The sequence below is a fragment of the Clupea harengus genome, unplaced genomic scaffold, assembly GCF_900700415.2.
Source record: "Clupea harengus unplaced genomic scaffold, Ch_v2.0.2, whole genome shotgun sequence".
NCBI lineage: Eukaryota > Metazoa > Chordata > Actinopteri > Clupeiformes > Clupeidae > Clupea > Clupea harengus.
In genome coordinates this window covers 1-25,263 of record NW_024879837.1, presented here as the reverse complement: position 1 = coordinate 25,263, position 25,263 = coordinate 1, and the positions used below count along the sequence as shown (strand labels likewise).

At 40.5% G+C, this 25,263-nt stretch overlaps 2 protein-coding genes across 3 annotated transcripts; both read left to right on the top strand.

Annotated features, from left to right (window-relative positions):
* The first annotated feature begins 10,076 nt into the window (after nucleotides 1–10,076).
* LOC122130492 (asialoglycoprotein receptor 2-like) lies at nucleotides 10,077–25,229 on the top strand. 2 transcript variants are annotated; one of them, XM_042705207.1, is made up of 4 exons: nucleotides 10,077–10,258; nucleotides 20,394–20,548; nucleotides 24,230–24,345; nucleotides 24,813–25,229. In XM_042705207.1, the coding sequence occupies exons 1-4, from the start codon at nucleotides 10,150–10,152 to the stop codon at nucleotides 24,970–24,972; spliced, it is 540 nt and encodes a 179-aa protein (XP_042561141.1). In that variant the 5' UTR covers nucleotides 10,077–10,149; the 3' UTR covers nucleotides 24,973–25,229. The 2 variants fall into 2 exon arrangements, with proteins under 2 accessions (XP_042561141.1, XP_042561142.1); XM_042705208.1 differs by lacking the exon at nucleotides 10,077–10,258 and adding an exon at nucleotides 16,262–16,371.
* Nucleotides 11,465–12,860, top strand: LOC122130491 (CD209 antigen-like protein E). The gene is made up of 3 exons (XM_042705206.1): nucleotides 11,465–11,831; nucleotides 12,062–12,177; nucleotides 12,608–12,860. Exons 1-3 carry the CDS (start codon nucleotides 11,478–11,480, stop codon nucleotides 12,768–12,770), a joined length of 633 nt encoding a protein of 210 aa, XP_042561140.1. The 5' UTR covers nucleotides 11,465–11,477; the 3' UTR covers nucleotides 12,771–12,860.
* Nucleotides 25,230–25,263: the final 34 nt, after the last annotated feature.

Sequence of the window (25,263 nt, the reverse complement as noted above, 5' to 3'; positions counted from 1 at the left end):
AAAAAAAAAAACAAAGTTCAAGAAAGGAAACCGAAAGGCGGGAATCGCGCACGACAATTCTCATTGCAGTGGTGGATGCTGCATAGAGAGGATGATAGTCGATGCAAGCCGCCGGTGTCGAGTCACGAGAGATAGAGATGGAGGAAGATGATAGTGCGGACTACCAACAAGCTGCGGACGACCAACAAGCTGAAGCACCGAACTTTCCGCAAGTTAAAATTAAAGAAGATGAAGAAACCCCGTATCCACAACTCAGCAAGCAGTTTGCCTTCCAACCTAAAAGAGGCAACAGCTATATAATGCTGTGTAAGCTGTGCCTGCCCCGCCAGACAGAACTTTCTGCTTATAAAAATGAATCTTCAAATCTGCGCAAGCATGTGTTGGTAAGTACAGTATTTGTCCCTTTCCATTAGTAGTTCAGACAGCGTTTTTGTTGTTTATTAGCTTTGCTACAATAAGCAAAATATGCGTGTCATGGCACTTGTAGCCTCATTTTGGCTAGCACTTGCAACCACCCTGAGTATGCTAACGTCAACTAGCTAGCTAGCTAGGCTAGCTATACACTCATGTACCCATCCTTCTGTTAACAGCCGTTGTCGGTAGGAAAACTGTATGATCAGGGAAAGTGTATTAAAACCGGATGTCGTCACTTTAAGCCGGTCTCTGGTTGGATAAAGCTTTTCAGCAGAAATGGACAAGGACCTTTACTTTTTAGTTGAGAAGTTGTGTTGATCGCCTGGCATGCAAACGATCGGTTTTCTTTAAATTATTATTATTTTTGTGAAGTTATACGGCTTATGTGAATAAAGCTATCTACACAACTTTTTATATGTCTACATTGACTCGTTTAGTTGTTCATGTGGTACACGTAGGTCTTAACTGAAGCTAACGCTTAGACCAACAATCCATTGGAACACATAGTAGCTAGCTAGCCTCGCTGCTAATAAGTCTAACGTTAGCATGCTGATATGAATAGACCCATTATAGTCAGGTGGCTTAATGCTCAATTGACTTGTTAACCGAACTTTTACGAAGTCATACAACTAAACACACAAGTGACTTGTTAACCTATGTCTACATTGACTCGGTTAGTTGTCCATGTGGTACACGAATGTTGCAGAGTATTGTCCTATTGTAGGACTTAACTGAAGCTAACGCTTAGACCAACAATCCATTGGAACACATAGTAGCTAGCTAGCCTCGCTGCTAATAAGTCTAACGTTAACATGCTAATATGAATAGACCCATTATAGTCAGGTGGCTTAATGCTCAATTGACTTGTTAACCGAACTTTTACGAAGTCATACAACTAAACACACAAGTGACTTGTTAACCGAACTTTTACGAAGCTATATGACCAAACACAAAGCTAGCACTGTTAATTCCGCTATAGCTAGCCAGGTCAATTAGCTCGCCTAAGATACTGCAATTTAAGCTAACCAATTACCTCATTTCCCCCAAAACCCATCGATTACATGTGTTTGTGATGTGTAACATATATCCTTAATCAGTCATTCAAGTTATTAACGTTTATTTACCGCTAGCGATTACACGACACAAGGGTAATTCAATCGCTATTAATGTTGAACTTGAACTTCAACAACGTCACACAATATTAAAAGTCAGGCATCGGCATGGTTCCTACAGAATAAATCAAAGGTCCTTGTCCATTTCTGCTGAAAAGCTTTATCCAACCAGAGACCGGCTTAAAGTGACGACATCCGGTTTTAATACACTTTCCCTGATCATACAGTTTTCCTACCGACAGCCGTCATCCAATAGACTAATAATAATTCCATTCCTGTCTTCCATTCGTTTCAGTTCATAGCATTATTATGTTCAGTCTCTCATATTGTGTTAAAAACTGCAGATCAGTCATCAGCAATAAGATACACCGCACAAACTGATATTAGGCTAATCATTTGGCTGCCTCCCATGCCCTGAAACAGGAACGATGTGAATGCGCACACCATCGTTGTCAGACAGTTGGACAAGTCAATGTCAATGTGTATGTCGTTATCTCAAATTTATCACGATGTGGTGGCTTTGCAACGTGCACGTCTTTCATGTTCATGCTCAGGGGTCTCGGTTAGCAAGAATTTAGGATTATGAATTGTGATGCATGTAGAAATAGAAAATAATGTTATCATTCTGTATATATACTGTAGGTCTGTCATCTCAAGTAGCTATTTATAGCTATTTCTGTGTTAAGATGCACTCTTGATGGCAGCTCAATACTTAATTGTCAGAATTGTTGTTTGTCATTCTACAGGTTTAGTCTATGTCTATGTCTAGTCTATGTCAGACAACATCATCAGGGGCTGAAGCAAGTTGGACAACATTCATCAGATGAAGATGATTTATTTTCCTCAATGAAGTCCAGAAGGTACAGGGGTGTTAGAAGGGAACCTAGCCTGTGTCTCAGTCAATATGGATCTGCTGAACTCCTTTCAGAATATCAAAAAACTGTCCCTGAAACTCAATACTGGCCTACCTGCCTCGGCCGCCTGCGAGTGACTCTTCGGCTGTGCTGGATTGCCATTTACTGCAAAGCAAGCCCGGATGAACTCTACACACCTTGAAAATCAGCTACTGCTCAAACTCAACAAGAAGTTTGTAGACTAATGCTCTAAAGGTGGACACAAGTAAAGTAACCAAAGTTTTAATATAGTGGGGCAGCGGCATTTTAACTTTTTTATTTTAGCTGTCATGTGGTTCATGTCTTGACATGTCCTCCCAAAAGTTATTAAATGTTGTGTTGACAGTTTAATGTTTAATGTTTGACATGTTTAATGTCATTGCACTTATATTTCTAAAGATTTCCTTTAATTAAAAATAACTAGTTTTTGTATTGGATTTATGACCCCTTGTCCTTTTTTGCACTATATAGGAGCGGCCCCGATCAAGTTGTTGAAAGTAACTAAGTAACTTTTACTTAAAGTACATTTTAAATGGACTACTTTTTACTTTTACTTGAGTACATTTTTAGATGGGTAATTTTACTTGTACTTAAGTAAAATTTCATCAAAGTAATTGTACTTTTACTTGAGTACAACATTTCAGTACTTTTTACACCTCTGAGTGTACAAATGTAGCCAAAGGTAAAGCAACAGTAGAGAAGTTTAGTTTAAAACTAGAAAGCTAACTATCAAAATAGCACAGTTATAACTGATAAAAGCTTGCTAGCACACTAACTGGCATGTTTTGGAAACAGTTGGCAATGTTTGGTTTGGAAGTTTTTCTTAACATTTTAACATTCTTTTGTTTACTTGGGTTGGTGTTACTTCACCTGTTCTTCTTTGTTCACAATGGCCAGATGCCCCCCTAATGTGATGCAGTGATCTCGACTCTGTTTCCAGGTCTTTCCAGTGGAGGAGAAGAGGCAGCACACATGACAACACTGATCAGTGGGTAGTGCTGTCACCGATGCAGCCTTTTGAGTACTGTGTAGCCTTTTGAGTACTGTGTAACATCATGTCAAAGTCAGCAGTTTGTTAGTTTGTCTGACTTTTTTTGCTTAGATTTTTTAAAAAGTTACCAAGAAATAGACACGGTACAATGTAAAAACCCCATTATTGTAGCTGAGAAAAACCTCTGAGGTGAATAGCGTGGCGTCTGAGCCAACTATCTAATGTTAGCAAGGCAACTAACGACAAGGCAAACAGCTCGCTAGCGGCGTGTTTGGTTGTTGACCTGTCAATCGTGTCCGTTATCAACAAAATGACATGCCCGCCGTCTTTCGTCAACGCAACGCATACCGTCTGAATCGGGTAGCAATATAGCATTAAAAGAACAGGGTCTAAGGCTGAGATCCTAAATTTAGTGCAGTCAGATTAATTAAGTTTACCAAGATAGGGTCCTTTAATAAAATATTGCATTTCAGCAAAGCACAGAAAGAAGAGCACGCATAAACCTTTGTTGGTGGTATGTAGCAGCTGAATATTCAATCTAATCCAGTGTAATCAGTGGCTACCGTCTCACAGACATATGTATGCAGATTCTTGCAGGAGTTGTCTTCCCAGTGTCCAGCTTTGGAGACAAGTGCACAGTTCTCCCCAGAAGGATCTTCCCCCTTCCAGTTATCTGGTTGATCCTGCTAATTAGACCTTTTCTGCCAGAATCTGTGAACAAACTGGGTGGATGGAGTAAACACAATGCACCATGATGTAGACATGATCTCTATGGAAGATGATGAACAGTTATACTACATATCTGTCCGTCTCTAAATTCACTGAAGAAGGGGCAGCAGCACAAACACAATTCTGCTTCTGCAATGTCAGTAAGGCTGTTCTGTGTCAAACCTACAGCCATCATAGTATTTGTTCTGCATCTGACTGACAAGCACAAGTTTGCTGTGCTTACAAGTGTAACCATGAGAATAGCAGGACAGTAGCAGCGCCTCTATTCACTGCTAAACAGCACAACCAGATCGATACATTTGAATGTATCACTGCATGTTTACATCATTGTACATGGAACAGTATGTAGACTATTGATACATATAAGTAAGTGTAATGTGGTTGTGTTGAGAACGTATGAGGCATGTCTTACACGGCTCCAGTCTCACTGAGAGGTGTGCTGTCCACCCAAATCCACTGTCCCTCTGTCTCCAGGTCACTCAGTCCCATCCAGTAGAAATCCTCAATTGCCCTTTTGGATAGAAAATACTAATGGGAGACATCACAGATATTTATTCCTAACATATTCAGAATTATATCAAATTGACTAAAATAAATGAAAATAAGAGACTATACTTTCACTTAAGGATACTTTGAAATGTTAATCACGCTTTGGAAAGTTTATTCCAAGTTCGTCATAAAATCTACAACTTTAAACATTTGTTCTGAAAAAATGGATAGGATGCAATAACGGAAAAAAACACCCTTTTACTTCACCTGTTCCTCTTGACTGTTCACAATGGCCAGATGCCCCCCCAATGTGATGCAGTGATCTCGACTCTGACTCCAGGTCTTTCTAGTGGAGGAGACGAAGTAGCACTTCCCACTGTTGTGAGCCCACCCATCAGGACAGACCCTAGAGGTGGCTACAGTCTCACACACAAATGTATGCAGATTCTTGCAGGAGTTGTCACGCCATCGTCCAGATTTGGTGAAAAGTGCACAGTTCTCCCCAGAAGGGTCTTCCTCCTTTCAGTTATCTGGTTCATCCTGCCAATCAGACCTTTTCTGCCAGAATCTGTGAACAAAGGGTGGATGGAGTAAACACAATGCACCATGATGTAGACATGCTCCAGTGACGTGCGGTGAGGTTCGTGGCTGGTGAGGCACTGACTTTTTCAGAGTCAAATTTACAAATACATAAACCCAATTTAGGAGAAGAGGTAGCACTTCCCACTGTTGTGAGCCCACCCATCAGGACAGACCCTACAACCAGAGGTGGCTACAAACACACATGACAACACTGATCAGTGGGTAGTGCTGTCACTATGTTTTACCAATGCAGCCTTTTGAGTACTGTGTAACATCATGTCAAACAGCATGCTGTTTACATTAAATGAAAGTACAAGTCAGCAATTGTCGCTAAATGTTACCTTCTTAAACTTTCTGGGGGAGGTGGAAAGTTCTTTCTATGCTTGTTTCACATTTGACTAAATGCATAATCTTCATTTGAAACTTACCATGAAGAGACAATAGGAGGTTAGAAGCAGATTGATGTAGATTATTTGCAGCTGCAGTTAAATCCACTTCTACATAAATGGGAGAAATTGAATAATGTCTTAAACACTTCCTGAAAGTATGTTCCATTTTAATAATCAAAATGATGATTTCACAAATCCTATGATATAAGTGTAAATAAGAATACTTCAAAAATACATGGCTAAATCTCACACGTTTATCATTTCCAGTTTAGTAACTCTACATATTTCATCTGCCTCTGTGTCCTCCCCAAACAGAACACCTGATTTAGGTGGTGGCATGTTTCCTCAACTCAGACACACAACACCTTATAAAGCATCTCCATGGTAACTTATTTGTTCATCGTGTTCTAGTAGTGGACACATTTTCTATGATTAATATTTAATCTGGGAAGGCACCGGAACACTTTATATTTACACACTATGTATATTAACATATTTGTATCGCATTTCCGTAAATATTTTTTTTTTTCTAACTTAACATTGAAACTGAAGGTTTCAGGAAGTTTTGTCAGGAATTCCCCAGCAGCTCCAGTTATATTTGTTAATGAACAAAACATTAACCCTAACAAAACATGAACCCTAACAAAACATTGTGTGGTGCCAGGAATTCCCCAGCAGCCCCAGTACTGGTATTGGTTAAGTACCACCTCAACGCGATGCATGCGTTGGTCGGCGAGGGGAGTTAAAGTGGAATGCGCCAAACCACCCTCACTGAACAACGTAGGCCCCTCATTAAGTCTGCCTGTGACAAGTTGACTAGCTCAGTTGCTAAATGGCTTGCAAAAAACTGTAAACCGAATATTGTTGATGACAATGGGTTCACCGAAGTTGTGCGAGTGGCAACGGGGGACTCGAGCAACAAAGCACTGCAAAGACGCAGAATAATGACAAAAATCCACGAGCAGTAAAAAAAAAAAAAAGGAAAATGACTTGGCTGCTACGAAACATCAGGCGCTGACAGGGGATCACTGGACTTCTGTGAGTAACGATAACTACCTGGGTGTAACTGCACATCTGATCACCGACGAATGGAAGTTAAAGTCGTGTACACTAACGTGCATGAAAACAGAAGAGCGCCACTTTGCAGAGGCATGTGCACAACAGTTCCAAACTGTTGCAAGCAACTGGGCAATTGAAGACAAAACGACCACTATAGGGATAGACAGTGCACGTAATATGATAGCCGCGGCTAGACTACTGTAAAAGGGCATTTAGAGGCATTAGATTGTGTCATGGTGTGGTTAATGGTTGTTTGACAAAAAAGAGAAAAATGTTCAAACATCCTATAAAAACAATGGCTAAGAAGCCCAAATAATTTCTGTTTGATTTAAAAAGAAAAGAAAAATGTTTTATTCAACCATACAATGGCTAAGAAGCCCAAATTCTGTTTAGGATGAAGATTATATTAATGTTCCATATGGAATAGCAAAGATAACTGCTAAAGAACTGCTCAGTTGCAGCACCATTGTTTTTTTTATGAATAAAAAAAGAAAACATGTTGATGGTATATATCCGTCTTTTGTCATAAATCTTTTTGTTCTAAAAAATAAATACAGAGAAAATCGGTAATATGTGATTAATCTGATAAAAAATTTGAATCATTTCACAGCCCTAATTTATAGTGCATTCACATTTCATATTGAGGTATTTGCCAGTTTTTTTTAGATAGTTCTGGTATCATTTTTTATTAGAAACAAGGTCATGTGAAGGTCAGATAAACACACCTTTAGTTCCCACTAGCCACCCAAGCTGTGGTCCGGGACAGAGCCCTCCCCCAAGATGTAAGAAAAGCTTTCACAGCATGGCATCGCCAACTACACCTCCAACAGACACCTGTTAGCTTGCTAGCAAGCTTTTATCAGTGCAAACTGAGTGTTTGGTGTTTTTTCCATGCCTTTTAGGAAGTGAGCATGCTAGTTTTAGACCCAAACTCCTACTGTTGCTTCAAATGATCTGTTTTCAGATTCTGGCTTAGAGGCCTGTAGGACAGGATGAGCCAGACAACTGGAAGGTGGAACCGGCGGGGGAAGACTGTGTTTGCCTCTTTAAGGAGAATGGCACGACAACTCCTGCAGGAAAACATACAGATTTGTGTGTGAGACACTTGTCCCTGAATAAGACCCACAGAGTGTTTGAGAAGTGTTTGCATTTCGTTTCCATTGTATTTTGCTATGTGTAGTGCTACAGTCTTTGACAATGGGCTTTGCCACATATTGCAAAATAGATACTTGGATTTCCCCTTTTTTATGTAAAACTGTCGTGTACCTGCTGCTGAACTGATGAAGCAAGCTCTTAATAAACTTCATATGTACTAAGATGATGACTTTGAGAAGGCTCTCTGAAGTAGGTAGACTTACAATTTGACACGTTTTTGCTGTAAGAGACTAATGTAGTTTTAGAACTCACTTTGACTTCACGAGCTATGGAATGGCCCAGCCTCTTGCCTGGGCTGCTAAGACATGCTTATACCATATGAGGGCCTATGTTTGCAGAGCATGTGCCAACAACTACATTTAAAGATGGGTCTTTTCCCAAAATATCTCAGACCTGATTAGTTATATTTTAAATAAAAATCTCTTAAGATTCAGCTCTATATAGGATGATGGTGTGTAGAAGAAATGTCTTTGCAATGGCATGAGGTGACCTCGGAGTTGCACTTGTTTTCTCAATATGGATACATGCTGCCATCTAGTGTTAATAAAAATAACTACCTTAACCAAATGTCTTCAGTTATTATGGACTAATGTAAACAGCATAAATGGTTTCTACATCCACATTTGCCAGGTTCATCTCCATTTCTGTTGAAGAGGCTGAGCTCTCAAAGTCACTAAGGTGATATCTCCAGTTCCCATTCCAAAGCTTTGTGAACTGACAGAGTAAAGTCCCTATAGACATACTGTATGTGCAGAAGCTGCATGATTGAGCAATAAGGTTCAGAAGAAAAAAAGGTGTGAATAAAGCGCTGATGTGGTGAGACGTGTGAAAGGGCAGGGTTTCAGTCCCCTCTTAACTTCCTGTAGTCTGTAGAGGTCTTACTCAGTGTGTGATCGCTAAGCTAACATGTCTCTCATTAGTGCACATTAATCATTATTATTCTGGTGTCAGAATGGACCGTGTCAGGAAGGACTCCTCCGCTGATTATTCTCCTAATACGATGTGCTGTAAGTAACATCAGATTTTACTCTTGCAATTAAACATGGTACAAATACTGTTCATAGGCTGTATCTGTTATATGTCATATATTTTCGTCATATTTGTTACTGTATTTCAGCTGTAGGAAGCTGATTCATTAGTTGAGGTAATGATGTAGTTATTAATTTAATAATTGATGAGTTTTATTTCACACAGTGTCTAGCTCCAGGCTCCCTGAGGCCACAGATCCTCTGTGTGCCGGTGGCGGAGAAGGAGAAGTTTCCAAGTCCAGAAGGGTTACTCTGGCTCTTGGTATCGGCCTCGGCCTGCTTTTCACCCTTAAAGCTCTTGCTGCAGTGATACACCTCTGTGAGTTTAAAATTCAAATTCACTTGCCTTATTCACATGACAAATAGAACACTTGCATTGCCAAAGCAGTCATTATATACAAAGAACAACAAATTAAAACATAAACATAGATACAGAGGTAGGGAAGGCACAGGTGATTCGTTTAATAGAAGTATAATCATTTTCTGCTCACACTTTATTTCATGGTACATTATGGTAATTATCTAGTACTTATATCTGAGCTCCTCTTAGTGCTTGTACACATTTGGGTCACACTTTGTTTGGATGGTTTCCTACAGACAGTCTACAAAGGCTCGGATTAGAAACAAAGATTCTGCTGAAACTCTTTTAACGACAGTTTATGATTAAGGGGTTGGGTTTGGTTAAGGAGATGTTCAGTGAACAATTAGAAAGATTTAACTTGAATTTCAACAAACCATCTGTGAAGTCTCTTGAGGCGGACTGTACAAACCCAGTGGTGTGATTATCTCTGCCTGTTCAGCTCAGAGCTGTTTATTTCCGCTCCGGTCGATCTTATCTTGCACCTGTGCCTGGCATACTTCCTCACCTCAGTTCTTTTTCACATTACAGGAAGCGTTTAAATAAATGGCGAAAGAGATATGAAATACGTCTTCATATGTAATGTAATGATCCGTAATTAATACAACATTTCTGAATGAAAAGAATTCTGAATTCTGAATATGCCTGTGCCTTTATGACGTATAATGCATGGATTTCCTGTATGGTATAGTGTAACACACGCATGATTCTGACCCCTAAATGATTGCATTGTATGCATACTTTGGTAGATACCAATGAACAAGCAAAGCTTCAACTGATGGAAAAACTGCACAGGAATCTGTCAGCAACCTTGAATACCACCGGTGAGTTTGCTGGACACTACTGCTTTTCCTGTCTTTTGTGTATTATTATTTGGATGACAGTGACCTTGTATAACATGCCGTAAAGATAGAAGGTGAACTGAACTGAAAGTTTTGTCCGCTTCTGCAATGTCACACTCTCCAACTGCCATGGTCTTTTTGATAGACTTAATTGCAGGGGTAGAGGACCTACTTGTCAAGCACAAACATTTGTTGACCCTCCAGATGTCTTTTGATGGTAAGTTACAAATAACTTTCCACCTTGAACTTTCCTTGAATTTTACCAAACCATCTGTGAAGTCTCTTGAGGCGGACTGTACAAACCCAGTGGTGTGAGTTTCTCTGCCTGTTCACCTCAAAGCTATTTATTTTCGCCCTGGTTGATCTTATCTTGCCCCCGTGTCTGGCATACATCCTCCCCTATGCATACTTTGCTAGATACCAATGAACAAGCAAAGCTTGTACTTTCATTGAATGCAAACAGCATGGTGTTTGTCATGATGTTACACAGTACTCTAAAGGCTGCATCGGTGTAACATATTGACAGCACTACCCACTGATCAGTGTTGTCATGTGTGTTTGTAGCCACCTCTGGTTGTAGGGTCTGTCCTGATGGGTGGGCTCACAACAGTGGGAAGTGCTACCTCTTCTCCTCCACTAGAAAGACCTGGAGTCAGAGTCGAGATCACTGCATCACATTAGGGGGGCATCTGGCCATTGTGAACAGTCAAGAGGAACAGGTGAAGTAAAAGGGTGTTTTATTCCTTATAGCATCCTATGCATTTTTTCAGAACAAATGTTCAAGTTGTAGATTTTATGAAGAACTTGGAATAAACTTCCCATAGTGTGATTAACATATCAAAGTATCATATCATCAAACATTTCATCATTTCACTAAAGGTTTATTTGACTTAATTTGATATATTTCTGAATATGTTAGGAATAAATATCTGTGGTCTCCCATTAGTATTTTCTATCCAAAAGTGCCATTGAGAAAGTCTGGATGGGACTGAGTGACCTGGAGACAGAGGGACAGTGGATTTGGGTGGACAGCACACCTCTCAATGACACTAGAGCAGTGTAAGACATGCCTCATACGTTCTCAACACAACCACATTACACTTACTTATATGTGTCAATAGTCTACATACTGTTCCATGTACAATGATGTAAACATGCAGTGATGCATTCAAATGTATCGATCTGGTTGTGCTGTTCAGCAGTGAATAGAGGCGCTGCTACTGTCCTGCTATTCTCATGGTTACACTTGTAAGCACAGCAAACTTGTGCTTGTCAGTCAGACGCAGCACAAAGACTCTGGTGGCCGTAGGTTTGACACAGAACAGCCTCACTGCCATTGCAGATGCAGAATTGTGTTTGTGCTGCCGACCTTTCTTCAGTGAACTTAGAGACGGACAGATATGTAGTATAACTGTTCATCATCTTCCATAGAGAGCATGTCTACATCATGGTGCATTGTGTTTACTCCATCCACCCTGTTTGTTCACAGATTCTGGCTGAAAAGGTCTGATTGGCAGGATGAACCAGATAACTGGAAGGGGGAAGACCCTTCTGGGGAGAACTGTGCACTGTACACCAAACAAGGAGACTGGCTTGACCACTCCTGCAAGAAGCTGCATACATTTGTGTGTGAGACGGTAGCCACCTCTAGGGTCTGTCCTGATGGGTGGGCTCACAACAGTGGGAAGTGCTACCTCTTCTCCTCCACTAGAAAGACCTGGAATCAGAGTCGAGATCACTGCATCACATTAGGGGGGCATCTGGCCATTGTGACCAGTCAAGAGGAACAGGTGAAGTAAAAGGGTGTTTTTTTTTCGTTATTTGATCCTATCCATTTTTTCAGAACGAAATGTTTAAAGTTGTAGATTTTATGACGAACTTGGAATAAACTTTCCAAAGCGTGATTCACATTTCAAAGTATCCTTAAGTGAAAGTATAGTCTCTTATTTGTATTTATTTTAGTAAATTTGATATAATTCTGAATATGTTAAGATTAAATATCTGTGATGTCTCCCATTAGTATTTTCTATCCCAAAGTGCCATTGAGTATTTATACTGGATGGGACTGAGTGACCTGGAGACAGAGGGACAGTGGATTTGGGTGGACAGCACACCTCTCAATGAGACTGGAGTCGTGTAAGACATGCCTCATACGTTCTCAACACAACCACATTACACTATCTTATATGTGTCAATAGTCTACATACTGTTCCATGTACAATGATGTAAACATGCAGTGATGCATTCAAATGTATCGATCTGGTTGTGCTGTTCAGCAGTGAATAGAGGCGCTGCTACTGTCCTGCTATTCTCATGGTTACACTTGTAAGCACAGCAAACTTGTGCTTGTCAGTCAGATGCAGAACAAATACTATGATGGCTGTAGGTTTGACACAGAACAGCCTTACTGCCATTGCAGATGCAGAATTGTGTTTGTGCTGCTGCCCCTTCTTCAGTGAACTTAGAGACGGACAGATATGTAGTATAACTGTTCATCATCTTCCATACAGAGCATGTCTACATCATGGTGCATTGTGTTTACTCCATCCACCCTGTTTGTTCACAGATTCTGGAAGAAAGGGTCTGATGGACAGGATGAACCAGATAACTGGAAGGGGGAAGACCCTTCTGGGGAGAACTGTGCAGTTTTCACCAAATTTAAAGGCTGGCAGGACAACTCCTGCAAGAGGCTGCATACATTTGTTTGCGAGACAGTAGCCACCGAATAGACTGGATTAGATTGAATATTCAGCTGCTACATATGGAGGCTTTTAAAAAAATATATTTTCATTAAATTTAGTTATTGCTTCACTATGGTTATAAGGAACCACTTTCCAGACCAACAAAGGTTTATGTGTGTTCTTCTTTCTGTGCTTTGCTGAAATGCAATATTTTATTAAAGGACCGTATCTTGGTGAATGGAATTAATCCGACTCCACTCAATTTAGGAACTCAGCCTTAGTCCCTGTTCTTTTAATGCTTTTTCTGAGAACAGGGGCGGTTTGTCCATAAGGGCGATTTGGGCGACGCACTGCCAAACAGGAAAAGGACAGATTTTCTTTCTGTCCGATTCTACCACAAGACCGTCTCATCTGCCTCTGAATGTTATTGTCCAATCAGGCTTAAGTCGTGCTTCAGATGGTCCCGCCCCTTTTGGGGCGATTTTGGTCGAATTGAAAATCGCCCCAGACCTCTCTGATAGGCCCTCATGTAAAATCCATTTTTTTTTTTCACAAAACAGGGCTCTCAATGGAATCTCTATGGCTTCCGGGAGGGCTCGCCCCACCGTCCTTTCGTCATAACACTGAGTTATTTTCTATGTGATGACTTATTTTGCTTTTGTAAGCCAATACTTTCAAGATCAGTCAATAAATATTGTTGGTTTTGACTCATATGTTGCCCCCTTCTTTATGTTGTTACTAGACATATCATGTGTCCTGTTAGGCTATTTTACATCATACAACATTTGAGTAATGTGAATAATGAATAAGTGGGATCATTTATTGTGGAGCCACATCATGTTTGCTTATGAAGGCTCCTGGATGCAACTTTCTTCCATAGCTTTCCACCAGTAACTATAGCTACTGTATGTTTTAAAGGAAAACGCTGAATCTTTTGCCACTACAATTTTAAAGACGTTATTTATTTTGCTTGACACCATGATTTTTTCATCGAGGGCAAGGACAAGTGGTTAGGAAAAAACGATGGGACAGACTATCTGACTGCAGCCAACCCCCCCCCCCCCCCCCCCCCCCCCCACACACACACACACACACACACACACAGGGACAGGCAACCCATGAGCAAGAATGAAAACCTCTTGTCTACAGTGCCCCTAGTGGCCATGTTATGTAAGGGATGGTACTGGTCCCCTAATTCCTCATTCATCCGTAATCAAATTTATGTACATGGCATGATTGACATATTAGGCTTCAGTGCCCCACTATGCTACCCTCAAACATACGGGAGATGCTTGGGAGGACAGGATCCTGGTGGTGCAGTGGTAAGTTTGCAGTTTGCAGTTGATGGTCAGAGGTCACCCACTGTGGTGAAGTGAGTGAGTCATGCATCTGACCTGTCCAAACAGAGCCCTTGGGCAAGCATTCCAGTGCATATATACAGTGCTGTGTGTGTGTGTGTGTGTGTGTGTGTACGTACACAGAAGTATCTTATGGTGGGTTCAGAGTCATGGAGACAAGGAGCTTGTGTTCTGCATTGCAGTTGAGTCGGACCACTGAAAAAAGTCTATCATATCCCATATTTTCCCAAAATATTTTAGACCCGATTATTTATATTTTAGATTCCAATCTCTTAAGATTCAGCTCTCTATAGGATGATGGTGTGTAAAAGAAATGTCTTTGCAATGACAGGAGGTGACCTTGAAGTTCCACTTGTTTTCTTAATATGGATACGTGCTGCCATCTAGTGTTAGTTAAAAGAACTGCCTTAACAGCAGAAATGGTTTCTACATCCACATTTGACAGGTTGACCTAATCAAAGCCTCAGTTATGAAAGATATCATATAACAACCTCAGTCAATAATGATGAAGGTGGTCAATCAATTTTCTTCAAATGTCCATATACATTTTTTACTTTACACATCCTTGTGATCATGGTAATTATGCATTTGTGTTGAAGAGGCTGAGCTCTCAAAGTCACTAAGGTGATATCTCCAGTTCCCATTCCAAAGCTTTGAGAACTGACTGAGTAAAGATCCTATAGACATACTGTATGTGCAAAAGCTGCATGATTGAGCAATAAGGTTCAGAAGACATTTACAAAGAGAGTAAAACAAAGGTGTGAATAATGCGCTGATGTGGTGAGACGTTTGAAAGGGCAGGGTTTCAGTCCCTCTTTAACTTCCTCATGATACTAACAGTCTGTAGAGGTGAAGTCTAACTCAGTGTGTGACCGCTAAGCTAACACGTCTCTCATTAGCGTACATTAATCATTATTAAACTAGTGTCAGAATGGATCATGTCTATGGAAATTGTCATCGGCCTGCAGTCAGGAAGGATTATTCTCCTAATACGATGTGCTGTAAGTAACATCAGATTTGACTCTTGCAACCGGCTATTGATGATTAATCATGGTACAAATACTGTTCATAGGTTAGGTCGTGTTTATCTTGTAATACTTCATACTGTATTTCAGCTGTAGGAAGCAAAAATGATTCATTAGATGAGGTAAATATGTAGTTATTAATTCATTAATTTATGAGTTTTATTTCACCCAGTGTCTGACTCCAGGCTCCCTGAGGCCACAGATCCTCCGTGTGCCGGTGGCGGAGAAGGAGAAGTTTCCAAGTCCAGAAGGGTTGCGTTGCTTCCTCTGGCTCTTGGCCTCGGCCTCGGCCTGCTTTTTACCCTTCCAGCTCTTGCTGCAGTGGTACACCTCTGTGAGTTTCACATTCAAATTCAGTTCAGTTCCTTTTCACATTACAGGAAGCGTTTGAATAAATGGCGAAAGAGATATGAAATACATCTTCATATATAATGTGATGATTCGTATTTAATACAACATTTCTGAAAGAAATGAATTCTGTATTCTGAATATGCCTGTGCCTTTATGACGTATAATGCATGGATTTCCTGTATGGTATAGTGTAACACACGCATGATTCTGACCCCTAAATGATTGCATTGTATGCACCCTTTGGTAGATACCAATGAACAAGCAAAGCTTCAACTGATGGAAAAACTGCACAGGGATCTGTCAGCAACCTTGAATACCACCGGTGAGTTTGCTGGACACTACTGCTTTTCCTGTCTTTTTTGTATTATTATTTGGATGACAGTGACCTTGTATAACATGCCAGAAAGATAGAAGTTGAACTGAACTGAAAGTTCACTGTGAAGTCTCTTGAGGCGGACTGTCCAAACCCAGTGGTGTTTTTCTGCCTGTTCAGCTCAGAGCTGTTTAGTTTCGCTCTGATTGATCTTATCTCGCCTGATTGATAAAGTTGCAGCTGCATGCATTTGTGTTGTCGCCCCTGTGTCTGGCATACTTCCTCCCCTCAGTTCTTTTTAACATTACAGGAAGTGTTTCAATAAATGTCAAAAGAGATGTTAAATACATCTTCATATGTAATGTAATGATCCGTAATTAATACAACATTTCTGAATATCAGCAGAGTGGTAATATGCCAGTGCCTTTGGGATGTACAGTATAATGTATGGATTTCCTGTATGGTATAGTGTAACACATGCATTATTCTGACCCCTAAATTATTGCATTGTATGCATACTTTGGTAGATACCAATGAACAAGCAAAGCTTCATCTGATGGAAAAACTGCACAGGAATTTGTCAGCAACCTTGAATACCACTGGTGAGTTTGCTGGACACTACTGCTTTTCCTGTCTTTTTTGTATCATTATTTGGATGACATTGACCTTGTATAACATGCCATAAAGATAGAAGTTGACCTGAACTGAAAGTTTTGTCCACTTCTGCAATGTCACACTCTCCAACCGCCATGTTCTTTTAATAGACTTAATTGCAGGGGTAGAGGACCTGCTTGTCAAGCACGGGAATTTGTTGAACCTACAGATGTCTTTTGATAGTAAGTTTCAAATAAAGATAATGCATTTAGTGAAATGTGAAACAAGTATAAAAAGAATTTTAAACTTCACCCAGAAAGTTTAAGAAAGGTATTTTTAGCCACAATTGCTGACTTTCATTAAATGCGAACAACATGGTGTTTGACCAGGGGCGGCTTGTCCATAAGAGCGATTGGTGCGAAGCACTGCCTACGGGAAAAGGAAAAAAATAAAAAATAAAAAACTCCTGATGTATAAATGCAATTTCCTTGTAAGTCGCTTTGGATAAAACCGTCTGCTAAATGACTAAATGTAAATGTTATATTTTTTTTCTGTCGGATTCTACCACTAGACCGTCTGATCTGCCTTTGAATGTCATTGTCCAATCAGTTAACAGCTAAGCTGTCAGGCAAAAGTCGTGCTTCAAATGGCCCCGCCCCTTCTGGGCGATTTGGGGCGAAATGAAAATCGCCCCAGACCTCTCCCATTGACTCCCATGTTAAATCCATTTTTTTCACAAAACAGCGCTCTCAATGCATTCTCTATGGCTTCCGGGAGGGCTCGCCCCTCCATGCCGTGTCATAAGTAATGGACGTGAAAGCGTATGAAAACGTCATACAGCTTCGACAGAGGCATTGTCACTACCGGATGGTAGTCCGCTACCCGATGGTAGTCGCGCACATCGCGCATTGCTCAGAAACAAACGGTTTACGGCAGAAGGCTCAATGTAAACATATATCATAATGTGGGTATATTTAATGTAATATTTAATTATTAAAAGTGTGGAGACGGAGTAAGGGTAAAAGGCAAATAGTTTGTATTATGAAGAAGTAAGAAAATATAGCAGTAAGTAAAACAAATAAAGCATTGATGTGCTAGCCAATAGAACTTGACAGGGAGAACAAAAGAGGATATCCAGTATATCTTTAACTTCTATATTATACAAACGTTAAGAACTTACAGCTGTATACAATGACCAAACTTCTTAAAGTATACCGTCTTTCGCGAACTTCCACCAGCTGTAGCTAGCGATTGTATTCCGCTGTCGACAGTGTCGCAAAGTGACGCGTGCGCGACTACCATCGGGTAGCGACTGATCGGGTAGTGCGCATGCGCTCTTACTATCCTGTAGTTTTCTCTTTATTAATACCATGGTTCAACAAATAATGTAAAGGTTAAATAATAATCCACTTAAGCTGAGAAGTTAACAAAAAATATTCCACTATTCCACAAGGATAGGTTGATAAATTAACAAAAGCAGAAATAAATAAAGCATTTGAAACGTGTCCCACTCTTCAACAAAGAGGCATATTGAACTAATGTTTACAGTTCAACTCACAGTACAGAAGTTACATTGCGAATAGCACCAACAGCATCTACAGCATCAGTAACCGCCTAAGCAGTGCACTGGTTTCAGCCACTTTATCTATAATAACTGTGTCGTTGCTTATAGACATGAGGATTTCCTTCTCTGTGCACATTAACATGAAAGCCTCCAAATGGTCCTGACTCAATGAGCTTCGTACCCTATTCTTCACAAATTTTAAGGTTGAGAAGCTTCTCTCACATGCAACCTGTGTGATGAACACAGGTTGCATGTGAACAGAAACTTATATGCTAACTAGTGCTGTCAAACGATTAAAATATTTAATCGCGATTAATCGCATTTATGTCATAGTTAACTCAAAATGAATCGCGATTAATCGCAATTTTTTATCTATTCTAAATGTCCCTTCGTTTATTAATTTTTTCCATCATTTTATTTTTATTTTAATGCCCTTATCAACATGGAAAAGTGGATTGGCTTGCTTTATGCGAATGTTTTATTTTATTGAAAACCAACATTGCCAAACAGAGCGGTACAAAATAAAATTATAAAGTGCACATTTCAGGTAAACAAGGCCTATAGTGCAGTTAAATGATGGCTTAATATTTTCTTTTTTTCAAGTTTGCTGGGAACATAGCAGTCAGGCCTCTTATTTCAGAAACAATGAACCGTAACAGTTAGGTTACCAATAAAAGGTAAGCCTACTACTTATTTGCTTTCAGCCAGCTGCCTGTTGACATTTTCGGACAACAGTGAAACTTGCTTCTTTTACACAACACAACTTTTAAAAGTAAACTTTCCATTCAGAAGCTTTTTATCATCCATTTCGCCGTATCGCGCTCACCATTCACTCAAACCGTAACGTTAGCATACTACACAGTTTGCGAGGCCAAAAAGAACGTTAATCTAAAAAAAAAAAAAAAAAGAAAAAAAAATTCGCGTTAATCTCGCGATAAAAAAATTAACGGCGTTAAAATGGGTTTGCGTTAACGCCGTTAATAACGCGTTAAACTGACTGCACTAATGCTAACCCAATGACATGATAAGCATCTGTGAGGAGGTTGCACTGTGAGAGTAGCTATTAAATGGACACAAATGGCACAGTTTTTGCAGGAGGAACAGGTCCTGCTTTCAAGTTCCATCTCTGGTAATATTTTGCTTGCGAATAGGTTGACAACGCTACAACGATATTAACCAACGTTACAACGTTAGCCTAATAGTTACGTTGCTAATCATTAGGCCTATGTCTCTCTTTACCAGTCGCCACTTGTGTTTGTCCTCTTGAAAATAAATCGGTAAGCTTGGCACATTTGGCAGCATCCTCCTCCAATGCCTTTCTTTTTTTCAACCTGGCTTTTTCAGCCCCTCTTCCTCCCATCCATCCTCTCTGACGCATATCGTTGGGGTAGGGCCGGCCCAGCTATCGGTAGTCTGAGAAAACTTTTTGGAAAAGACGGGCTATGGACCCAACCAACTCTATTTGGGAGGGGAGAACTCCCTCGCATGGTACAACCCATGCAGAGGCTGCGGTGTCAGAATGCGGAACGTGTGTAGCCTACTTTAAGAGAAGATGGACTAATGTGACAAATGTCAAAAAATAAAATTCTCGACCGGCCCAGAAGTGAAGCGGCCCACCGGGAACTCTCCCGATTACCCACCCCGGGCCTGTGTTCAGTGCAACAACTCGATTCGCTCTTTGACAGAGACTCCTTTTTAGTCGGCGTACTAATGAAGGTAAATTGATAACAAAACAGTTAGGATTTCCTAGACCAAATGTATCCGTTCAACAGGTTTCTACACAGGGAGGGAAATCCTACATCCAAGAATTGGAACGAAAGAAAATCGCGGTCGTGAAGCGGCTAACGCGGTCTATATACCAGTCACTTTTCATAGGTTTCACAGTGTGTTTCACAGTTCGCTTCTTGCACTAACACTGAATTATTTTTTATGTGATGACTTATTTTGCTTCTGTAAGCCAATACTTTCAAGATCAGTCAATAAATATGGTTGGTTTTGACTTATATGTTGCCCCCTTCTTTATGTTGTTACTGGACATATCATGTGTCCTGTTAAGCTATGTTACATCATACAATATTTGAGACATGTGGATAATGAAAAAGTGGGATCATTTAATGTGGAGCCACATCATGTTTGCTTATGAAGGCTCCTGGATGCAACTTTCTTCCATAGCTTTCCACCTGTAACTTGCTACTCTAGCTTTGTAGCAACAGGGGAAATATTACTGTTGTGTGCTGCCAATAGTGGACAAAAAGGTATTGCTGTATGAGTTAATCAGCTAACTTAATGTACCTACTGAATGGGTCGCCTTTATTATCATTATCAAAAAAATTGCCCCTCTTGAGAATTTTTTCAGGAGCCGCCACTGTGTTTGATATGATGTTACACAGTACTCTAAAGGCTGCATCGGTGAAACATAGTGACACCACTACCCACTGATCAGTGTTGTCATGTGTGTGTTTGTAGCCACCTCTGGTTGTAGGGTCTGTCCTGATGGGTGGGCTCACAACAGTGGGAAGTGCTACCTCTTCTCCTCCACTGGAAAGACCTGGAAACAGAGTCGAGATCACTGCATCACATTAGGGGGGCATCTGGCCATTGTGAACAGTCAAGAGGAACAGGTGAAGTAACACTAACCCATGTAAACAAAAGAATGTTGAAATGTTAAGATTTGAACATGAAAGACTGTGGGAAAAATAACACTCATGGCAACAGTATTGTAGCAATGAGCGGGGCTAAAGCTTCTCCTGGCATTTACCATGCCATCTATTAAGACGGAGGACACAGACACAGGATGGGGGAATCCCTCGGGGCTTCACTAATGTACAGAACACACACGGCAGGGGTAGACATGCTAATACAGAGGGAAACTACACCAGGCATGTACATGCAGCACACCGATTCATAATCGCTAACAAAAAAGGCATGCTAGCACTGATCAGTGTCGCCATTGGTGTTAGTAGCCACCTCTGGTTGAAGGGTAGGGTGACCAGATTTCCCGGACCTAAAACCGGGACACTTTGCGCGTGACCGTAATGCTCGTGCACGCACACGCTTTTTATCCTGAACATGTGCCAGCCCAGGTCAGACATAGACAGATTTTGCCAACAGCACACGTAGGCCTACTGTTCACAACATAATGGGGTATCTCAGTTAATATTCATGCATTTTCTATGTAGCCTACATATTTAAGAAATAATATTAAAAGACATTGAGTGAGTTTTGTGTGGGAGCAACTTTATTTTTCAGAATTAAAGCATTCTTTTGGAAAATGCACCCACTGAACTTGTGAAAAAGTTTTTGAAAAGGTATTTTTCATTGCATGGCAATAGACAAACTATTTTGAACTGCTGCCACAGGCTTGAACTAAAGTTATGGTGACACTTTACAGTAAGGGTACATGAATTATTAATTATTATTGTGCTTTACTTCATTCCTTTTATATCTTATGAATCATCAGGAATTGACATGAGTTCATAGCCTCTCATTCATGACCTCATGCATGAACAACACATCAACTTAGGTGGGTACATTATTATGCACAAGTTGTGTTCAAATCAGAATTTGCGCAGTGATGACCACATTGTTTTGCATAAAAAGAAATAATCATTATCATACTTATTAAATCATAATTCATAATGATGTGCCGTACCTAATGCTTTAGTTGTGTTGTTCATTTATGAGGTCACGAATGACATACTATGAACAGGTCAATTCCTGATGATTCATGGGATATTAAGGAATGCAGTAATACATAAATCATTAATGACATAATGCATAATAATACATATACTACATCAATGAATTCATGCTTGAATTCATGATAAGTGTATCCTGTACCCTTAGCTTAAAGTGTTACCAGTGTTATTCTAACAACACACACAAACACCCTATTGGAAACATTCATTCCGTATATTTGTTAGAGGAGTGAATTTTAAAGTATCATTTTATTGGCTAAAAGCCTGCTGTGAAATTGCGCATGGACTTCGCGGAGGAAGGGGTAAGCCCTTTGCAAAATCTTTAGTGAATGCTGACTTTCTCTTCGGCATTGTCGTAGTGTAGCCAGGGATGGATTAACAAACGGGCCTACCGGGCCCAGGCCCAGGGGCCCATGAGCTCAGGGGGCCCCTAGGCCAGAGCCTCTGCGTGAAGTTGCTGTTATGTATCTCTTATTTGTGGTTGAAAAAGGTGTATTTTATTCATTTGCTAATGGCTTTAATTAAGTGTACCTGTGCTGTGTTAGAAAAAGCTAGATTAATGCGACAGTGATCAAGCATGACTTTTTGGGACTGCTTGGGATACCTTATGCTATATATGCCCTTAAAATGGCAAACCTGTCTCTGTCATGGTTTTCATCATTTTTAGGGGGAAATCGTCAGTAGCAATCTATAACAAAATTATACTGTATGCTTATCGTACATACACTATAGAAACTATTAAAAAAACGATTCAATTAAATGAATAATTTCTTATTATCTTTGTTATTTTTGTCCTATACAGATATGCAATTATGATTGCTGGGTAATATGTATCTTGTTGTCCAATGTCAAGTCTCTATTTGATCATGTGATGAGACGATACGATATTGCTAGTTTAGGCGCAGAATCTGAAAGTCAAGACCTACAAGCAGGCACAGTAGGCTACACCTGCCGGACGACACCTTTCAAACATAAAAGTGGTGATGCATGAATTGATTTTTCAATGGACTGGATAGCCAGCCCATTCAGCCTCTCCTGCCCCATGCTGCCCCTCAGGTAGGTCTTAATCAGTTTCAATTTGGAAAAGAATCACTCGGCTGTTGCCCTGTCACATGTAATGTCAGAAACAAGTAGCAGGGCAGTGCACACCTCACCGAAGATGGATGTACAGAACACAGAGTAAACTTTGACCTGTTTACTTTCCCAATACAATAGCCAAAGTATCTAATTTGACCGTAAAATCCAACACATTGGTTGTGTTTGTGTGTGTGCGTGTGCGTGCGTGTTTTGCGGAAGCACAATTATTTTTTTCGCGGAGGAGGGGGGGGCCTTCAACATGTCCAGGCCCAGGGGCCCGTGGTTTCTTAATCCGTCCATGAGTGTAGCCTAGCTAGTGATATACCGGTAGCCTGACCGTTAAAACGAGACATATAAGAAGAGGCTTTGCAACAATGTTTACAAATATACATTGTAACGCTGGCTGCACAGATTATGCAGACGCAGACCGCTACGATTGACTGACACACACACACACACACATTGTTCAAATCATAGGCTGGACGCTTTATTAGTCGTTCTACATGGGTTTAGTTAATGATCGGGCTATAATAAGACCACATCGGCAATGTAATCGCTGACAACCGGGACAATTTCATAGTGGTTGGTGTAAACCGGGACATTTTAGGGTCCCGACAGGTTTTTGTCGGGACTCGGGACAAGCAACTCAAAATCGGGACTGTCCCGGTCAAACCGGGACGTCTGGTCACCCTATTGACGGGTCATATAAACACACCTGTTAGTCCCACTCTCTACCCAGGCAATGTATTAGATGAAGGTCCAGCAAAAAACGCGCAAAAATTTAAGAAAAATGTTCACAACCCAACATCGCCAACTGTCTCCAAACACACCCGTTAGCATGCTAGCAAGCTTTTCTCAATTATAGCTGTGCTATTTCGATAGTTAGCATTCTGGTATTAAACCAAACTTCTCTACTGTTGCTTTTACTTGGGCTAAATTAGTTGTGTGACCCGACACTTGACACAATCCTTAAATACCTCTTTTTCAGAGGCACTAAAAATACACTACACTGACCTCTACCAGAGAGATAAACAAAAAAAGAATATATAATATTCTCAGGTCATCCCTTCATCAACATCAACTCATTTATGTAGCACACATGGCTCTATTGAAAAAGAACCAGCGTGACCTCATCACCTCATGAAAGCTCTCCCTCTCTGGCATGTCTGGTGTTGGTCAACATGGATTAATGCATTGTTTGCTTTATTATATAGATTTTCTGAATCAGAATAATTTTGAATGAGTTTTGTGAAATTAGTGGAATTTGCTTTCGGTACAGCATGGTAAGATCAGTTAAATGATGTCAGTGATCAGACAGGCATCACATGACAACAGTGATTAGCAGAACAGACAGTATTCACAGATGCAACAAGACAGAATTTACTGTTATGTAAAAACAACAACAAGGAATTCATCACAGAGTACCAAAGTCACACGTGGCCCTGAGCCCGTCATTGTGTAAATGTCATTTCCAAATAAACAGCCATTCATGGTCAGAATGCGCCCGTGAAATCTGTCCCCTCTCAGACATTCCTGATCAAGAAGGCCAAAGGACAGCTTCACTGGATGGGACTGAGTGACCTGGAGACAGAGGGACAGTGGATTTGGGTGGACAGCACACCTCTCAGTAAGACTGGAGCAGTGTAAGACATGCCTCATACATTCTCAACACATTACAATTGACCGCCTGTCACACACTCGCATGTGCAAACACTTACGTATAACAATAGAAAACCCCCAGCACATTTACATTTATAGTTGATTCACATCCTCATTTGCCAGTCTTGAGGTAGTTGTGTTACAATTTTTATTAGAGACAAGGTCATGTGAAGGACAGAAAAACACACCTTTAGTTCCCACTAGCCACCCAAGCTGTACTCTAGTTCTGTGATAAGGGACTGAGCCCTCCGCCAAGATGTAAGAAACGCCAACTACACCTGCAAAAGACACCTGTTTTCATCAGTGCGATCAGGGTCTTTGGTGGGTTTTGCATGCCTTTTAGGAAGTTAGCTTGAGATTCTTCTGAATAAAGAGTGCATTACAAATAAAATGAATTATAATTATTATTAGTTTCAAACTCCTACTGTTGCTTGAAATGATCTGTTTTCAGATTCTGGCTTAAAAGGCTTGGAGGACAGGATGAGCCAGACAACTGGAAGGTGGAACCGGCGGGGGAAGACTGTGCTTGCCTCTTTAGCACAGGAGAATGGCACGACAACTCCTGCAGGAAAACATACAGAGTTGTGTGTGAGACACTTGCCCCTGAGTAAGACCCACCAAGTGTTTGAGAAGTAGGCAAAGCAGAGACACAGCTGTGCGCTCAGTTTTTTGCATTGCATTTCCTATCTTGGAGGATATTGCAAAATAGATACTTGGATTTCCCCTTTTTTATATTACACTGTAGTTGTGTGTCTGTCTACTGCTGAACTGATGAAGCAAGCTAAGCTCTTAACAAAACCAAACTCTACAGGAAGCACATATATGATTAAATGTCAACATGTAAGTTCCTTTGGATGAAAGCACCTGCTAAAGCAATAAATATGAAATGACTCCGCTTTGTT

What these genes read in the sequence shown, in the direction of transcription:
- LOC122130492 (XM_042705207.1), top strand. Translation starts at nt 10,150, where the DNA reads ATGTCACACTCTCCAACTGCCATGGTCTTTTTGATAGACTTAATTGCA. An exon ending in TGAACAGTCAAGAGGAACAG is followed by an intron (nt 20,549 to 24,229) that starts GTGAAGTAACAC and finishes GTCCCCTCTCAG; the next exon opens with ACATTCCTGATCAAGAAGGC. An exon ending in CTCAGTAAGACTGGAGCAGT is followed by an intron (nt 24,346 to 24,812) that starts GTAAGACATGCC and finishes ATCTGTTTTCAG; the next exon opens with ATTCTGGCTTAAAAGGCTTG.
- LOC122130491 (XM_042705206.1), top strand. Translation starts at nt 11,478, where the DNA reads ATGTCTACATCATGGTGCATTGTGTTTACTCCATCCACCCTGTTTGTT. An exon ending in TGACCAGTCAAGAGGAACAG is followed by an intron (nt 11,832 to 12,061) that starts GTGAAGTAAAAG and finishes GTCTCCCATTAG; the next exon opens with TATTTTCTATCCCAAAGTGC. An exon ending in CTCAATGAGACTGGAGTCGT is followed by an intron (nt 12,178 to 12,607) that starts GTAAGACATGCC and finishes GTTTGTTCACAG; the next exon opens with ATTCTGGAAGAAAGGGTCTG.